This window comes from Nerophis lumbriciformis, linkage group LG04 (genome assembly GCF_033978685.3).
Source record: "Nerophis lumbriciformis linkage group LG04, RoL_Nlum_v2.1, whole genome shotgun sequence".
Lineage (NCBI taxonomy): Eukaryota > Metazoa > Chordata > Actinopteri > Syngnathiformes > Syngnathidae > Nerophis > Nerophis lumbriciformis.
Window position 1 is genome coordinate 65,958,307 of NC_084551.2, and position 18,812 is coordinate 65,977,118.

General features: G+C 40.9%; 1 protein-coding gene across 3 annotated transcripts in view; it reads right to left on the bottom strand.

The window, feature by feature from the left end:
- Positions 1-3,402: 3,402 nt before the first annotated feature.
- Positions 3,403-18,812, bottom strand: part of LOC133593836 (uncharacterized) — a 57,064-nt gene continuing 41,654 nt past the window's right edge. For all 3 annotated transcript variants that reach the window (XM_061946560.1, XM_061946581.1, XM_061946571.1), the window contains 2 exons: positions 8,838-8,985; positions 3,403-4,013 (listed from right to left, as the gene is read on the bottom strand). In XM_061946560.1, the coding sequence (XP_061802544.1) occupies positions 3,923-4,013; positions 8,838-8,985 (239 nt within the window). In that variant the 3' untranslated portion in view covers positions 3,403-3,922. The remainder of the gene's footprint in view (positions 4,014-8,837; positions 8,986-18,812) is intronic.

An 18,812-nucleotide genomic window follows, 5' to 3' on the forward strand; every position in this document is an offset into this window, starting at 1 on the left:
AAAGTGTATTACTGTAAATGGAATAACAATATTACAATTTGTTTTTGTTTTGTGTTTTTACGGTGTATTACTGTAAATGGAAAAACAATATGACACATTTTTTTGTTTTGTGTTTTTACGATGTATTACCGTAAATGGAAAAACAATGTTACGCATTTTTTTGTTTCGTGTTTTTACGGTGTATTACTGTAAATGGAAAAACAATATTACACATTTTTTTAGTTTCGTGTATAGAAAAACAATATTATAATTTTTTTTTGTTTCGTATTTTTACAATTGCGGGTTCCGTACTTGGCTCGATGATTCTGTCAGGAACTTCTGGAGACGAACCCCAAGATGCAGAGATGACAGGCATAGCGCAGGAAAACATGACTTCAATGTAAAAAAAAACAACAAATAGTGCAACTGGTAAGTGCACATGCAGAGAAAACAGGAACCAGGAACCAGGAAACAGCCAACAGGAACCAGAAACCAGAATAACAGGATACAATCATTGAGCCCTGACTGGAGGGCGAGGCAGGCATAAATAGTAGTCTGATTGACAACTGCAACCAGGTGTGCCAGGCTGCCAATCAGGGACAGGTGAGGGAAACGAGTGCGCAGGGAGACACGCAGGAAATGAAACCAAAATAAGAGCGCTGACAGGAAATAAACACAAACATTACAAAACGGTCAGTAACAAGCTTGACAATATGGAGTAAGATTAAAAATATTTGATGTTATGTGTGAGGCAAAAAATACAAAGTCCAGTTTCCGTTAAACTTTATAGATGGAATAAACGTCACAAGTCAGCAGCAAAACATTTCCATACAACACAATCAACATACAACACAATTACAAACATTGGATTTGGGAATTTTACACTTGAAAAAAATGAAATGTGGTGACTGATGACAACGTTACAGTGATGAATCATAAAAAAAAATAAAAACAAAAATAAAAAAGAGACTTTAGATTGACATTGCTTGAATGATTATTTGTGCAACATTTATATTAGTCGTAGTGTATTTCTTGAACCATCCATCCATCCATCCATCTTCTTCCGCTTATCCGAGGTCGGGTCGCGGGGGCAGCAGCCTAAGCAGGGAAGCCCAGACTTCCCTCTCCCCAGCCACTTCGTCCAGCTCCTCCCGGGGGATCCCGAGGCGTTCCCAGGCCAGCCGGGAGACATAGTCTTCCCAGCGTGTCCTGGGTCTTCCCCGTGGCCTCCTACCGGTTGGACGTGCCCTAAACACCTCCCGAGGGAGGCGATCGGGTGGCATCCTGACCAGATGCCCGAACCACCTCATCTGGCTCCTCTCCATGTGGAGGAGCAGCAGCTTTACTTTGAGCTCCCCCCGGATGACAGAGCTTCTCACCCTATCTCTAAGGGAGAGACCCGCCACCCGGCGGAGGAAACTCATTTCGGCCGCTTGTACCCGTGATCTTGTCCTTTCGGTCATAACCCAAAGCTCATGACCATAGGTGAGGATGGGAACGTAGATCGACCGGTAAATCGAGAGCTTTGCCTTCCGGCTCAGCTCCTTCTTCACCACAATGGATCGATACAGCGTCCGCATTACTGAAGACGCCGCACCGATCCGCCTGTCGATCTCACGATCCACTCTTCCCCCACTCGTGAACAAGACTCCGAGGTACTTGAACTCCTCCACTTGGGGCAAGATCTCCTCCCCAACCCGGAGATGGCACTCCACCCTTTTCCGGGCGAGAACCATGGACTCGGACTTGGAGGTGCTGATTCTCATCCCGGTCGCTTCACACTCAGCTGCGAACCGATCCAGTGAGAGCTGAAGATCCTGGCCAGATGAAGCCATCAGGACCACATCATCTGCAAAAAGCAGAGACCTAATCCTGCAGCCACCAAACCAGATCCCCTCAACGCCTAGAAATTCTGTCCATAAAAGTTATGAACAGAATGGGTGACAAAGGGCAGCCTTGGCGGAGTCCAACCCTCACTGGAAACGTGTCCGACTTACTACCGGCAATGCGGACCAAGCTCTGGCACTGATCATACAGGGAGCGGACTGCCACAATCAGACAGTCCGATACCCCGTACTCTCTGAGCACTCCCCACAGGACTTCCCGAGGGACACGGTCGAATGCCTTCTCCAAGTCCACAAAACACATGTAGACTGGTTGGGCAAACTCCCATGCACCGTCAAGGACCCTGCCGAGAGTATAGAGCTGGTCCACAGTTCCACGACCAGGACGAAAACCACACTGTTCCTCCTGAATCCGAGGTTCGACTATCCGGCGTAGCCTCCTCTCCAGTACACCTGAATAGACCTTACCGGGAAGGCTGAGGAGTGTGATCCCACGATAGTTAGAACACACCCTCCGGTTCCCCTTCTTAAAGAGAGGAACCACCACCCCGGTCTGCCAATCCAGTGGTACCGCCCCCGATGTCCACGCGATGCTGCAGAGTCTTGTCAACCAAGACAGCCCCACAGCATCCAGAGCCTTAAGGAACTCCGGGCGGATCTCATCCACCCCCGGGGCCTTGCCACCGAGGAGCTTTTTAACTACCTCGGCAACCTCAGCCCCAGAAATAGTAGAGCCCACCACAGACTCCCCAGGCACTGCTTCCTCATAGGAAGACGTGTTGGTGGGATTGAGGAGGTCTTCGAAGTATTCCCTCCACCGATCCACAACATCCGCAGTCGAGGTCAGCAGAACACCATCCTCACCATACACGGTGTTGATAGTGCACTGCTTCCCCTTCCTGAGGCGGCGGATGGTGGACCAGAATCGCTTCGAAGCCGTCCGGAAGTCGTTTTCCATGGCCTCACCGAACTCCTCCCATGTCCGAGTTTTTGCCTCTGCGACCGCTAAAGCCGCACACCGCTTGGCCTGTCGGTACTTGTCCGCTGCCTCTGGAGTCCTATGAGCCAAAAGAACCCGACAGGACTCCTTCTTCAGCTTGACGGCATCCCTCACCGCCGGTGTCCACCAACGGGTTCTAGGATTACCGCCACGACAAGCACCAACCACCTTGCGGCCACAGCTCCAATCAGCCGCCTCGACAATAGAGGCGCGGAACATGGTCCACTCGGACTCAATGTCCAGCACCTCCCTCGTGACATGTTCAAAGTTCTTCTTGAACACAACGATTAATATTAATAATAATTATGGTCAAACAAATCGCTGGTTTTTCTACTTTACAGAGTTTCAGTGTGTAAAAAAAAATTAAAAAATAAATAAAATATCAGCGCTTCTTTAGTACATGACAAGAAGACGCAAAAGTCTGCTATTTTCAACCAATATACAGTATGTAATTTAATGTACAATATAAGGAGTCCAACTCAAAAGTAGGGGTTAACCACACGGTCGATGCCTTCAAAATTGCCTCAAGCTGATACGGCATGAAGACAACTTGGAGAAAATGAACTTAATTAGGTAAAGTTAAAGTACCAATGATTGTCACACACACACTCGGTGTGGTTAAACGTGTCCTCTGCATTCGACCCATCCCCTTGTTCACTCCCTGGGAGGTGAGGGGAGCAGTGAGCAGCAGCAATGGCCACGCCCGGGAATGATTTTTGATGCTTTAACCCCCAAAATTCCAACCCTTGATGCTAAGTGCCAATCAGGGAGGCAATGGGTCCCATTTTTATAGTCTTCGGTATGACTCGCGACCTACCGATGCTCAGGGCGGACACTCTAGCCACTAGGTCAGTAATGCTGGCTCAGCAAATAAATACGAGCCTTCTCAAAAGTGCACACACAAGATAATCAGCCCAAGCGGTTTCGAGTGAGCATTGACAGTCAAGTAGATGCCGCATAAAAGCTAAATGGTCTAAAAGTAGGCATCTGCAGAGCATTGCTTTTCTTTTCGGAGTATTTCTGCTCTCCCTTTTAGCCTCGCTCTCTGGCCACACACTCCATCTTTTGCCAATCCATTTCCATTCCATTCGCAGCGCCGTCACACGCGTTGGTTTAGAAGGGAATGTTCCTCACTGTTTTGCTGCAGACAAGACATTTCATACATGGGCGAGATCTGCGAGTGGTCATCGCTGCAAAAAAGGAGGGAAAAGAGAGGTCAGTGCGATGATGAGGCTAACAGAACACAAATGGACAGTTTTTTGGGGGGGAAAAAGGCGGGAAAACCCCTAGTGACAAGAAAGCAGTAAACCGGGAGAAAAAAAAACCGACTTTCTAAGAGCTACAGTAAAGTAATGTTGAATCAAATTGTAATTTCCTTAAAGAGTGGTGGAAAAAGTGAAGAGAAACTTGGAGACAGGAAAAAAATTTTTACAACCACAACCTCCTAAAAGGGCAGATACAGTAAAGCAATATCTACTCAAAATGATTTTTGAAGAGTTTGTTTGAGAGGGGCGGGTAATCTGTGACGAGAAAGCAGGAGACAGGCCATACAAATATATATGACAACATTTGGACGTAAGAGGGAAAGAAAAGTCATATTTAACCAAAATATATTGTCTTTGAACAAAGTTTTTTAGTACTAGGTGGAAAAACACAGTGACGTGAAAGCAGGAGACAGGCCATACAAATATATATGACAACATTTGGACGTCAGAGCGAAAAAAAAGTAATATTTAACCAAAATATATTGTCTTTGAACAAAGTTTTTTAGTACTAGGTGGAAAAACAGTGACAAGAAAGCAGGAGACAGGCCATACAAATATATATGACAGCATTTGGACGTAAGAGGGGAAAAAAAGTAATATTTAACCAAAATATATGGTCTTTGAACAAAGTTTTTTAGTACTAGGTGGAAAAACACAGTGACAAGAAAGCAGGAGACAGGCCATACAAATATATATGACAATATTTGGACGTCAGAGCAAAAAAAAAGTAATATTTAACCGAGTCATACCAAAGACTATAAAAATGGGACCCATTACCTCCCTGCTTGGCACTCAGCATCAAGGGTTGGAATTGGGGGTTAAATCACCAAAATGATTCCCGGGCGCGGCCACCGCTGCTGCCCACTGCTCCCCTCACCTCCCAGGGGGTGATCAAGGGTGATGGGTCAAATGCAGAGAATAATCTCACCACACCTAGTGTGTGTGTGACAATCATTGGTACTTTAACTTTAACTTTAACTTGAAAATATATTTTCTTTGAACAAAGTTTTTTAGTACTAGGTGGAAAAACACAGTGACGAGAAAGCAGGAGACAGGCCATACAAATATATATGACAACATTTGGACGTAAGAGGAAAAAAAAGTCATATTTAACCAAAATATATTGTCTTTGAACAAAGTTTTTTAGTACTAGGTGGAAAAACACAGTGACGAGGAAGCAGGAGACAGGCCATACAAATATATATGACAACATTTGGACGTAAGAGGGAAAAAAAAGTCATATTTAACCAAAATATATGGTCTTTGAACAAAGGTTTTTAGTACTAGGTGGAAAAACAGTGACGAGAAAGCAGGAGACAGGCCATACAAATATATATGACAACATTTGGACGTAAGAGTAAAAAAAAAGTCATATTTAACCAAAATAAATTGTCTTTGAACAAAGTTTTTTAGTACTAGGTGGAAAAACACAGTGACGAGAAAGCAGGAGACAGGCCATACAAATATATATGACAACATTTGGACGTAAGAGGGAAAAAAAAGTCATATTTAACCAAAATATATGGTCTTTGAACAAAGGTTTTTAGTACTAGGTGGAAAAACAGTGACGAGAAAGCAGGAGACAGGCCATACAAATATTTATGACAATATTTGGACGTAAGAGGGGAAAAAAAGTCATATTTAACCAAAATATATTGTCTTTGAACAAAGTTTTTCAGTACTAGGTGGAAAAACACAGTGACGAGAAAGCAAGAAACTAGCAATAAAAAAAAATATGACAATTTTTGGAGGTAAGAGAGAAAAAAAGTAATATTTAATCAAACTAAATTGTCTTTGAAGAGAGTTTGTATTTTTTTTAGTGGAAAAACACAGTGACGAGAAAGCAGGAGACAGGCCATACAAATATATATGACAACATTTGGACGTAAGAGGGAAAAAAAAGTCATATTTAACCAAAATAAATTGTCTTTGAACAAAGTGTTTTAGTACTAGGTGGAAAAACACAAGTGACGAGAAAGCAAGAAACTAGCAACAAAAAAAATATGACAATTTTTGGAGGTTAAAGAGAAAAAAAGTAATAGTTAATCAAACTAAATTGTCTTTGAAGAGAGTTTTTTTTTTTTTTTTTAAGTGGAAAAACCCAGTGACGAGAAAGCAGTAGACACGGGGTAAAAGCTAATTTCTAAGAGCTACAGTAAAGTAATATTGAATCAAATTGTAATTTCCTTAAAGAGTGGTGGAAAAAGTGAAGAGAAACTTGGAGACAGGAAAAAAATTATTTACAACCACAACCTCCTAAAAGGGCAGATACAGTAAAGCAATATCTACTCAAAATGATTTTTGAAGAGTTTGTTTGAGAGGGTCAGGTAATCTGTGACGAGAAAGCAGGAGACAGGCCATACAAGTATATATGACAACATTTGGACGTAAGAGGGGAAAAAAAGTCATATTTAACCAAAATATATGGTCTTTGAACAAAGTTTTTTAGTACTAGGTGGAAAAACAGTGACAAGAAAGCAGGAGACAGGCCATACAAATATATATGACAATATTTGGACGTCAAAGCAAAAAAAAAGTAATATTTAACCAAAATATATTGTCTTTGAACAAAGTTTTTTAGTATTAGGTGGAAAAACAGTGACGAGAAAGCAGGAGACAGGCCATACAAATATATATGACAACATTTGGACGTCAGAGCAAAAAAAGTCATATTTAACGAAAATATATTGTCTTTGAACAAAGTTTTTCAGTACTAGGTGGAAAAACACAGTGACGAGAAAGCAAGAGACAGGCCATACAAATATATATGACAATATTTGGACGTCAGAGCGAAAAAAAAGTAATATTTAACCAAAATATATTGTCTTTGAACAAAGTTTTTTAGTACTAGGTGGAAAAACAGTGACAAGAAAGCAGGAGACAGGCCATACAAATATATATGACAATATTTGGACGTAAGAGGAAAAAAAAGTAATATTTAACCAAAATATATTTTCTTTGAACAAAGCTTTTTAGTACTAGGTGGAAAAACACAGTGACGAGAAAGCAGGAGACAGGCCATATAAATATATATGACAACATTTGGACGTAAGAAGGGGGAAAAAGTCATATTTAACCAAAATATATTGTCTTTGAACAAAGTTTTTTAGTACTAGGTGGAAAAACACAGTGACGAGAAAGCAGGAGACAGGCCATACAAATATATATGACAGCATTTGGACGTAAGAGGAAAAAAAGTAATATTTAACCAAAATATATTGTCTTTGAACAAAGTTTTTTAGTACTAGGTAGAAAAACAGTGACGAGAAAGCAGGAGACAGGCCATACAAATATATATGACAATATTTGGACGTCAGAGCAAAAAAAAAGTGATATTTAACCAAAATATATTTTCTTTGAACAACGTTTTTTAGTACTAGGTGGAAAAACACAGTGACGAGAAAGCAGGACCCAGGCCATACAAATATATATGACAACATTTGGACGTAAGAGGGAAAAAAAGTCATATTTAACCAAAATATATTGTCTTTGAACAAAGTTTTTAAGTACTAGGTGGAAAAACAGTGACGAGAAAGCAGGAGACAGGCCATACAAATATATATGACAACATTTGGACGTCAGAGCAAAAAAAAAGTAATATTTAACCAAAATATATTGTCTTTGAACAAAGTTTTTTAGTAAAGGTGGAAAAACAGTGACGAGAAAGCAGGAGACAGGCCATACAAATATATATGACAATATTTGGACGTCAGAGCAAAAAAAGTAATATTTAACCAAAATATATTTTCTTTGAACAAAGTTTTTTAGTACTAGGTGGAAAAACACAGTGACGAGAAAGCAGGAGACAGGCCATACAAATATATATGACAACATTTGGACGTAAGAGGGGAAAAAAACTCATATTTAACCAAAATATATGGTCTTTGAACAAAGTTTTTTAGTACTAGGTGGAAAAACACAGTAACGAGAAAGCAGGAGACAGGCCATACAAATATATATGACAATATTTGGACGTCAGAGCAAAAAAAAAGCAATATTTAACCAAAATATATTTTCTTTGAGCAAAGTTTTTTAGTACTAGGTGGAAAAACACAGTGACGAGAAAGCAGGAGACAGGCCATACAAATATATATATGACAACATTTGGACGTAAGAGGAAAAAAAAGTCATATTCAACCAAAATAAATTGTCTTTGAACAAAGTTTTTCAGTACCAGGTGGAAAAACACAGTGACAAGAAAGCCAGAAACTAGCAATAAAAAAAATATGACAATTTTTGGAGGTAAGAGAGAAAAAAAGCAATATTTAATCAAACTAAATTGTCTTTGAAGAGAGTTTTTATTTTTTTTAAAGTGGAAAAACCCAGTGAGAAAGCAGTAGACAGGGGGAGAAAGCTCATTTCTAAGAGCTACAGTAAAGTAATATAAGAAATCAAATTGTAATTTCCTTAAAGAGTGTCTTTGAAATAGGTGGAAAAACTAAGTGAAGAGAAACTTGGAGACAGGAAAAATTATTTACAACCACAACCTACTTAAATGGCAGTTACGGTAAAGTAATATCTACTCAAAATGATTTTTGAAGAGTTTGTTTGAGAGGGGCAGGTAATCTGTGACGAGAAAGCAGGAGACAGGCCATACAAATATATATGACAACATTTGGACGTAAGAGGGAAAAAAAAGTCATATTTAACCAAAATATATGGTCTTTGAACAAAGTTTTTTAGTACTAGGTGGAAAAACACAGTGACGAGAAAGCAGGAGACAGGAGAAGGATTTCCAGTATAACTTACATGGGTCCTTTGTTGACCTTGGCCTTCTTATACCTGCGGTAGTAATGTTGGGTCAAGATGAGAATGGGAGCCGAGACAACGACCAGCGCTGCCAGTGTGGTCATCAGTATAACATGGTTGGCGTTGGACTCGTACCAACGAGCATCCTCTGTGAAACAGAAGCATCAAGCGTGAAGGGTAACGTTGCCCATTTTTCAAACTTCCACCATTTCCACATTTTTCAACCTATTCAAACCATTACACATTCAACACATTCCACCATCCTGGAAATTCAAACTACCCTTTTTCCAAGTTCAAAAAAATTCCAGGATTTTCTCTCGATGAGCTTCAAGCACACCTGTGAAGTGAAAACCCTTTCGGGTGACTACCTCTTGAAGCTCATCGAGAGAATGCCAAGAGTGTGCAAAGCAGTCATTTTTCATCCGATTCAAACCGTTCCAACTTCCAACTGTTCAGCCTATTTTAGAATCGCAGGCTTTTTCTTGACAAATTCCAAAAAATCCCAAAATTCCAGGTTTTCCCGGACATTTTTCCCACTCAAAATGAATTGGCCATTTTTCCAAACTTCCACCATTTTCACATTTTTCAACCTATTCAAACCATTCCACCTTCAACACATTCCACCATCCTGGAAATTCAAACTACCCTTTTTCCAAGTTCAAAGAAATTCCAGGATTTTCTCTCGATGAGCTTCAAGCACACCTGTGAGTGAAAACCCTTTCGGGTGACTACCTCTTGAAGCTCATCGAGAGAATGCCAAGAGTGTGCAAAGCAGTCATTTTTCATCCGATTCAAACCGTTCCAACTTCCAACTGTTCAGCCTATTTTAGAATCGCAGGCTTTTTCTTGACAAATTCCAAAAAATCCCAGAATTCCAGGTTTTCCCGGACATTTTTCCCACTCAAAATGAATTGCCCATTTTTCCAAACTTCCACCATTTTCACATTTTTCAACCTATTCAAACCATTCCACCTTCAACACATTCCACCATCCTGGAAATTCAAACTACCCTTTTTCCAAGTTCTAAAAAAATTCCAGGATTTTCTCTCGATGAACTTCAAGCGCATCTGTGAAGTGAAAACCCTTTCGGGTGACTACCTCTTGAAGCTCATTGAGAGAATGCCAAGAGTGTGCAAAGCAGTCCTTTTTCACCCGATTCAAACCGTTCCAGCTTCCAACTGTTCAGCCTATTCGGGAATCACAGGCTTTCTCTTTACAAATCCCAAAAATTCCCAGAATTCCAGGTTTTCCCGGACATTTTTCCCACTCAAAATGAATTGCCCATTTTTCAAACTTCCACCATTTCCACATTTTTCAACCAATTACAACCATTCCACCTTCAACACATGTCACCATCCTGGAAATTCAAACTACCCTTTTTCCAAGTTCTAAAAAAATTCCAGGATTTTCTCTCGATGAGCTCCAAGCACACCTGTGAAGTGAAAACCCTTTCGGGTGACTACCTCTTGAAGCTCATCGAGAGAATGCCAAGAGTGTGCAAAGCAGTAATTTTTCATCCGATTCAAACCGTTCCAACTTCCAACTGTTCAGCCTAATTGGGAATCGCAGGCTTTCCCTTGACAAATTCCAAAAATTCCCAGATTTCCTAGAATTCCAGGTTTTCCCGGACATTTTTCCCACTCAAAATGAATTGGCCATTTTTCAAACTTCCACCATTTCCACATTTTTCAACCTATTCAAACCATTCCACCTTCAACACATTCCACCATCCTGGAAATTCAAACTACCCTTTTTCCAAGTTCAAAAAAATTGCAGGATTTTCTCTCTATGAGCTCCAAGCACACCTGTGAAGTGAAAACCATTTCAGCTGACTACCTTTTGAAGCTCATTGAGAGAATGCCAAGAGTGAGCAAAGCAGTCATTTTTCATCCGATTCAAACCGTTCCAACTTCCAACTGTTCAGCCTATTTGGGAATCGCAGGCTTTTTCTTGACAAATTCCAAAAATTCCCAGATTTCCAGGTTTTCCGGGATATTTTTTCCATTCAAAATGAATTGCCCATTTTTCAAACTTCCACTATTTCCACATTTTTCAACCGATTCAAACCATTCCACCTTCAACACATTCCACCATCCTGGAAATTCAAACTACCCTTTTTCCAAGTTCAAAGAAATTCCAGGATTTTCTCTCGATGAGCTTCAAGCGCACCTGTGAAGTGAAAACCATTTCAGCTGACTACCTTTTGAAGCTCATTGAGAGAATGCCAAGAGTGTGCAAAGCAGTCCTTTTTCACCCGATTCAAACCGTTCCAACTTCCAACTGTTCAGCCTATTTGGGAATCACAAGCTTTCTCTTGACAAATCCCAAAAAATCCCAGAATTCCAGGTTTTCCCGGAAATTTTTCCCACTCAAAATGAATTGCCCATTTTTCAAACTTACACCATTTCCACATTTTTCAACCAATTACAACCATTCCACCTTCAACACGTCACCATCCTGGAAATTCAAACTACCCTTTTTCCAAGTTCAAAGAAATTCCAGGATTTTCTCTCGATGAGCTTCAAGCACACCTGTGAAGTGAAAACCCTTTCGGGTGACTACCTCTTGAAGCTCATTGAGAGAATGCCGAGAGTGTGCAAAGCAGTCATTTTTCATCCGATGCAAACCGTTCCAACTACCAACTGTTCAGCCTATTCAGGAATCGAGGGCTTTCCCTTGACAAATTCCAAAAATTCCCCAGATTTCCCAGAATTCCAGGTTTTCTGGGACATTTTTCCCATTCAAAATGAATTGGCCATTTTTCAAACATCCACCATTTCCACATTTTTCAACCTATTCAAACCATTCCACCTTCAACACATTCCACCATCCTGGAAATTCAAACTACCCTTTTTCCAAGTTCAAAGAAATTCCAGGATTTTCTCTCGATGAGCTTCAAGCACACCTGTGAAGTGAAAACCCTTCCGGGTGACTACCTCTTGAAGCTCATTGAGAGAATGCCAAGAGTGTGCAAAGCAGTCATTTTTCACCCGATTCAAACCGTTCCAACTTCAAACTGTTCAGCCTATTCGGGAATCACAGGCTTTCTCTTGACAAATCCCAAAAATTCCCAGAATTCCAGGTTTTCCCGGACATTTTTCCCACTCAAATGAATTGGCCATTTTTCAAACTTCCACCATTTCCAAATTTTTCAACCTATTCAAGCCATTTCACATTCAACACATTCCACCATCCTGGAAATTCAAACTACCCTTTTTCCAAGTTCAAAGAAATTCCAGGATTTTCTCTCGATGAGCTTCAAGCGCACCTGTGAAGTGAAAACCATTTCGGGTGACTACCTCTTGAAGCTCATCGAGAGAATGCAGAGAGTGTGCAAAGCAGTCATTTTTCATCCGATTCAAACCGTTCCAACTTCCAACTGTTCAGCCTATTCGGGAATCACGGGCTTTCCCTCAACAAATTCCAAAATTTCCCCAGATTTCCCAGAATTCCAGGTTTTCTGGGACATTTTTTTCCATTCAAAATGAATTGCCCATTTTTCAAACGTACACCATTTCCACATTTTTCAACCAATTACAACCATTCCACCTTCAACACATGTCACCATCCTGGAAATTCAAACTACCCTTTTTCCAAGTTCTAAAAAAATTCCAGGATTTTCTCTCGATGAGCTTCAAGCACACCTGTGACGTGAAAACCCTTTTGGGTGACTACCTCTTGAAGCTCATTGAGAGAATGTCGAGAGTGTGCAAAGCGGTAATTTTTCATCCGATTCAAACCGTTCCAACTACCAACTGTTCAGCCTATTCAGGAATCGAGGGCTTTCTCTTGACAAATTCCAAAAATTCCCAGAATTCCAGGTTTCCGGGACATTTTTCCCACTCAAAATGAATTGCCCATTTTTCAAACTTCCACCATTTCCACATTTTTCAACCTATTCAAACCATTCCACCTTCAACACATTCCACCATCCTGGAAATTCAAACTACCCTTTTTCCAAGTTCAAAGAAATTCCAGGATTTTCTCTCGATGAGCTTCAAGCACATCTGTGAAGTGAAAACCCTTTCGGGTGACTACCTCTTGAAGCTCATTGAGAGAATGCCAAGAGTGTGCAAAGCAGTCCTTTTTCACCCGATTCAAACCGTTCCAACTTCCAACTGTTCAGCCTATTCGGGAATCGCGGGCTTTCTCTTGACAAATCCCAAAAATTCCCAGAATTCCAGGTTTTCCCGGACATTTTTCCCATTCAAACTGAATTGGCCATTTTTTCAAACTTCCACCATTTCCACATTTTTCAACCTATTCAAACAATTCCACCTTCAACACATTCCACCATCCTGGAAATTCAAACTACCCTTTTTCCAAGTTGAAAGAAATTCCAGGATTTTCTCTCGATGAGCTTCAAGCACACCTGTGAAGTGAAAACCCTTTCGGGTGACTACCTCTTGAAGCTCATTGAGAGAATGCCGAGAGTGTGCAAAGCAGTCATTTTTCACCCGATTCAAACCGTTCCAACTACCAACTGTTCAGCCTATTCAGGTATCGAGGGGTTTCTCTTGACAAATTCCAAAAATTCCCAGAATTCCAGGTTTTCCCGGACATTTTTCCCACTCAAAATGAATTGGCCATTTTTCAAACTTCCACCATTTCCACATTTTTCAACCTATTCAAACCATTCCACCTTCAACACATTCCACCATCCTGGAAATTCAAACTACCCTTTTTCCAAGTTCAAAAAAATTCCAGGATTTTCTCTCGATGAGCTCCAAGCACACCTGTGAAGTGAAAACCATTTCAGCTGACTACCTTTTGCAGCTCAATGAGAGAATGCCAAGAGTGTGCAAAGCAGTCATTTTTCATCCGATTCAAACTGTTCCAACTTCCAACTGTTCAGCCTAATTGGGAATCGCAGGCTTTCTCTTGACAAATTCCAAAAAATCCCAGAATTCCAGGTTTTCCCGGACATTTTTCCCATTCAAAATGAATTGGCCATTTTTCAAACTTCCACCATTTCCACATTTTTCAACCTATTCAAACCATTCCACATACAACACATTCCACCATCCTAGAAATTCAAACTACCTTTTTCCTAAGTTCTAAAACAAATTTCAGGATTTTCTCTCGATGAGCTTCAAGCACACCTGTGAAGTGAAAACCCTTTCGGGTGACTACCTCTTGAAGCTCATTGAGAGAATGCCGAGAGTGTGCAAAGCAGTCATTTTTCACCCGATTCAAACCGTTCCAACTTCCAACTGTTCAGCCTATTTGGGAATTTCTCTTGACAAATTCCAAAAATTCCCCAGATTTCCCAGAATTCCAGGTTTTCTGGGACATTTTTCCCATTCAAAATGAATTGGCCATTTTTCAAACTTCCACCATTTCCACATTTTTCAACCTATTCAAACCATTCCACCTTCAACACATGCCACCATCCTGGAAATTCCAACTACCCTTTTTCCAAGTTCTAAAAAAATTCCAGGATTTTCTCTCGATGAGCTTCAAGCGTACCTGTGAAGTGAAAACCCTTTCGGGTGACTACCTCTTGAAGCTCATGGAGAGAATGCCAAGAGTGTGCAAAGCAGTCATTTTTCACCCAATTCAAACCGTTCCAACTTCAAACTGTTCAGCCTATTCGGGAATCACAGGCTTTCTCTTGACAAATCCCAAAAATTCCCAGAATTCCAGGTTTTCCCGGACATTTTTCCCATTCAAAATGAATTGGCCATTTTTCAAACTTCCACCATTTCCACATTTTTCAACCTATTCAAACCATTCCACCTTCAACACATTCCACCATCCTGGAAATTCAAACTACCCTTTTTCCAAGTTCTAAAATAATTCCAGGATTTTCTCTCGATGAGCTTCAAGCGCACCTGTGAAGTGAAAACCCTTTCGGGTGACTACCTCTCGAAGCTCATCGAGAGAATGCCAAGAGTGTGCAAAGCAGTCCTTTTTCACCCGATTCAAACCGTTCCAACTTCAAACTGTTCAGCCTATTCGGGAATCACAGGCTTTCTCTTGACAAATCCCAAAAAATCCCAGAATTCCAGGTTTTCCGGGACATTTTTCCCACTCAAAATGAATTGGCCATTTTTCAAACTTCCACCATTTCCACATTTTTCAACCGAATCAAACCATTCCACCTTCAACACATTCCACCATCCTGGAAATTCAAACTACCCTTTTTCCAAGTTCAAAAAAATTCCAGGAATTTCTCTCGATGAGCTTCAAGCGCACCTGTGAAGTGAAAACCCTTTCAGGTGACTACCTCTTGAAGCTCATTGAGAGAATGCCAAGAGTGAGCAAAGCAGTCATTTTTCATCCGATTCAAACCGTTCCAACTTCCAACTGTTCAGCCTATTGGGGAATCACAGGCTTTCCCTTGACCAATTCCAAAAATTCCCAGATTTCCTAGAATTCCAGGTTTTCCGGGAAATCTTTCCCACTCAAAATGAATTGGCCATTTTTCAAACTTCCACCATTTCCACATTTTTCAACCTATTCAAACCATTCCACCTTCAACACATTCCACCATCCTGGAAATTCAAACTACCCTTTTTCCAAGTTGAAAAAAATTCCAGAATTTTCTCTCGATGAGCTCCAAGCACACCTGTGAAGTGAAAACCCTTTCGGGTGACTACCTCTTGAAGCTCATTGAGAGAATGCCGAGAGTGTGCAAAGCAGTCATTTTTCACCCGATTCAAACCGTTCCAACTTCAAACTGTTCAGCCTAATTGGGAATCGCAGGCTTTTTCTTGACAAATTCCAAAAAATCCCAGAATTCCAGGTTTTCCCGGACATTTTTCTAATTCAAAATGAATTGGCCATTTTTCAAACTTCCACCATTTCCACATTTTTCAACCGAATCAAACCATTCCACCTTCAACACATTCCACCATCCTGGAAATTCAAACTACCCTTTTTCCAAGTTCAAATAAATTCCAGGATTTTCTCTCGATGAGCTTCAAGCACACCTGTGAAGTGAAAACCCTTTCGGGTGACTACCTCTTGAAGCTCATTGAGAGAATGCCAAGAGTGTGCAAAGCAGTTATTTTTCATCCGATTGAAACTGTTCCAACTTCCAACTGTTCAGCCTATTGGGGAATCACGGGCTTTCCCTTGACAAATTCCAAAAATTCCCAGATTTCCAGGTTTTCCGGGATATTTTTCCCATTCAAAATGAATTGGCCATTTTCAAACTGCCACCATTTCCACATTTTTCAACCGATTCAAACCATTCCACCTTCAACACATTCCACCATCCTGGAAATTCAAACTACCCTTTTTCCAAGTTCAAATAAATTCCAGGAATTTCTCTCGATGAGCTTCAAGCGCACCTGTGAAGTGAAAACCCTTTCGGGTGACTACCTCTTGAAGCTCATTGAGAGAATGCCAAGAGTGTGCAAAGCAGTAATTTTTCATCCGATTCAAACCGTTCCAACTTCCAACTGTTCAGCCTATTGGGGACTCACGGGCTTTCCCTTGACAAATTCCAAAAATTCCCAGATTTCCAGGTTTTCCGGGATATTTTTCCCATTCAAAATGAATTGGCCATTTTCAAACTGCCACCATTTCCACATTTTTCAACCAATTACAACCATTCCACATACAACACATTCCACCATGCTGGAAATTCAAACTACCCTTTTTCCAAGTTCAAAAAAATTCCAGGATTTTCTCTCGATGCGCTTCAAGCACATCTGTGAAGTGAAAACCAATTCGGGTGACTACCTCTTGAAGCTCATCGAGAGAATGCCAAGAGTGTGCAAAGCAGTCATTTTTCATCCGATGCAAACCGTTCCAACTTCAAACTGTTCAGCCTATTCAGGAATCGAGGGCTTTCTCTTGACAAATTCCAAAAATTCCCAGAATTCCAGGTTTTCCCGGACATTTTTCCCATTCAAAAAGAATTGGCCATTTTTCAAACTTCCACCATTTCCACATTTTTCAACCGAATCAAACCATTCCACCTTCAACACATGCCACCATCCTGGAAATTCAAACTACCCTTTTTCCAAGTTCAAAAAAATTCCAGGATTTTCTCTCGATGAGCTTCAAGCACACCTGTGAAGTGAAAACCCTTTCGGGTGACTACCTCTTGAAGCTCATCGAGAGAATGCCAAGAGTGTGCAAAGCAGTCATTTTTCATCCGATTCAAACCGTTCCAACTGCCAACTGTTCAGCCTATTTGGGAATCGCGGGCTTTCTCTTGACAAATTCCAAAAATTCCCCAGATTTCCCAGAATTCCAGGTTTTCTGGGACATTTTTTTCCATTCAAAATGAATTGCCCATTTTTCAAACTTCCACCATTTCCAAATTTTTCAACCTATTCAAACCATTTCACATTCAACACATTCCACCATCCTGGAAATTCAAACTACCCTTTTTCCAAGTTAAAAAAAATTCCAGGATTTTCTCTCGATGAGCTCCAAGCGCACCTGTGAAGTGAAAACCATTTCAGCTGACTACCTTTTGAAGCTCATTGAGAGAATGCCAAGAGTGTGCAAAGCAGTCATTTTTCATCCGATTCAAACCGTTCCAACTTCCAACTGTTCAGCCTATTTGGGAATCACAAGCTTTCTCTTGACAAATCCCAAAAAATCCCAGAATTCCAGGTTTTCCCGGACATTTTTCCCCATTCAAACTGAATTGGCCATTTTTTCAAACTTCCACCATTTCCAAATTTTTCAACCTATTCAAACCATTTCACATACAACACATTCCACCATCCTGGAAATTCAAACTACCCTTTTTCCAAGTTCAAAGAAATTCCAGGATTTTCTCTCGATGAGCTTCAAGCGCATCTTTGAAGTGAAAACCCTTTCGGGTGACTACCTCTTGAAGCTCATCGAGAGAATGCCAAGAGTGTGCAAAGCAGTAATCAGAGCACAGGGTGGCTATTTTGAAGAAACTAGAATATAAAACATGTTTTCAGTTATTTCCCCTTTTTTTGTGTCAAGTACATAACTCCACGTGTGTTCATTCGTAGTTTTGATGCCTTCAGGGACCATCTACAATGTAAATAGTCATGAAAATAAAGATTGAATGAGAAGGTGTGTCCAAACTTCTGGCCTGTACTGTACGTAAAAGAAACATAAATCAAATGCGTGGCAAATTCATATATTATTTGCTGTTACAGGTGAGCCATAACTGCGATGTGGCCCTCAATGAAACATTTTGAAGACCGTGTTCCGGAAGTTTGCCTGACATTTAAACGGTTATCTTCTCCCAAGCACTTTGTTTGCACACATGGACAATTCCTTTGTGTCGAAAGTTGAGTTATTTTTTCCCGCAATTTCACAGCAGAAGCGACAACATGCGACTTTGGAGAGCCCTTCAAGGATGAGGAATCATTACTGGCGCCATCCCCCGGAATGAGTTCCTGTTTAATTAGTAGATGCGCTCCAGGGGAACGAAGGCAAAGACACTTTGGCACGTCTGCGACCCGGGAGTCAACTGCCGCAGTGGTACGATCCCCCCCCCATAATAAATAACGTACAGTGGTACGATCCCCCCCCCATAATAAATAACGTACAGTGGTACGATCCCCCCCCCCACAATAAATAACGTACAGTGGCTCTTCCAGAGGGGGGAGAGAGGACGGCGTTTTAAACGGGGGTGAGGCGCTCCAATGCTGCAGTCTTCTCATAGGTCACTAATAAAGATGATAGAGACAGATGAGGGAGCCTCATTGGATTAGCCGGAATGTTGTAATGAAATTAGTACTCCAGGTGAGTCACGTGAAAAATAAGACAGTTTGCCTGGTGGGACGAATGCAAACTGTTAGTCCGGCGAGACAGCAAGTAGCTCCTAATTGAAGACTCTCGGACTACTTTCAGGTTTTATTATCATTCTTCACGCTCTTCGGAAAAAAAATCACCCAGTGTCGTTTAGAGCAGTGGTTCCTAATTGGACTAGCCGGAATGTTGTAATGAAATTAGCACTCCGTGTGAGTATTAGCATCGCGTGAAAAATAAGATAACAAAAAACAAGCTGAGAAAAAATCTAATTCA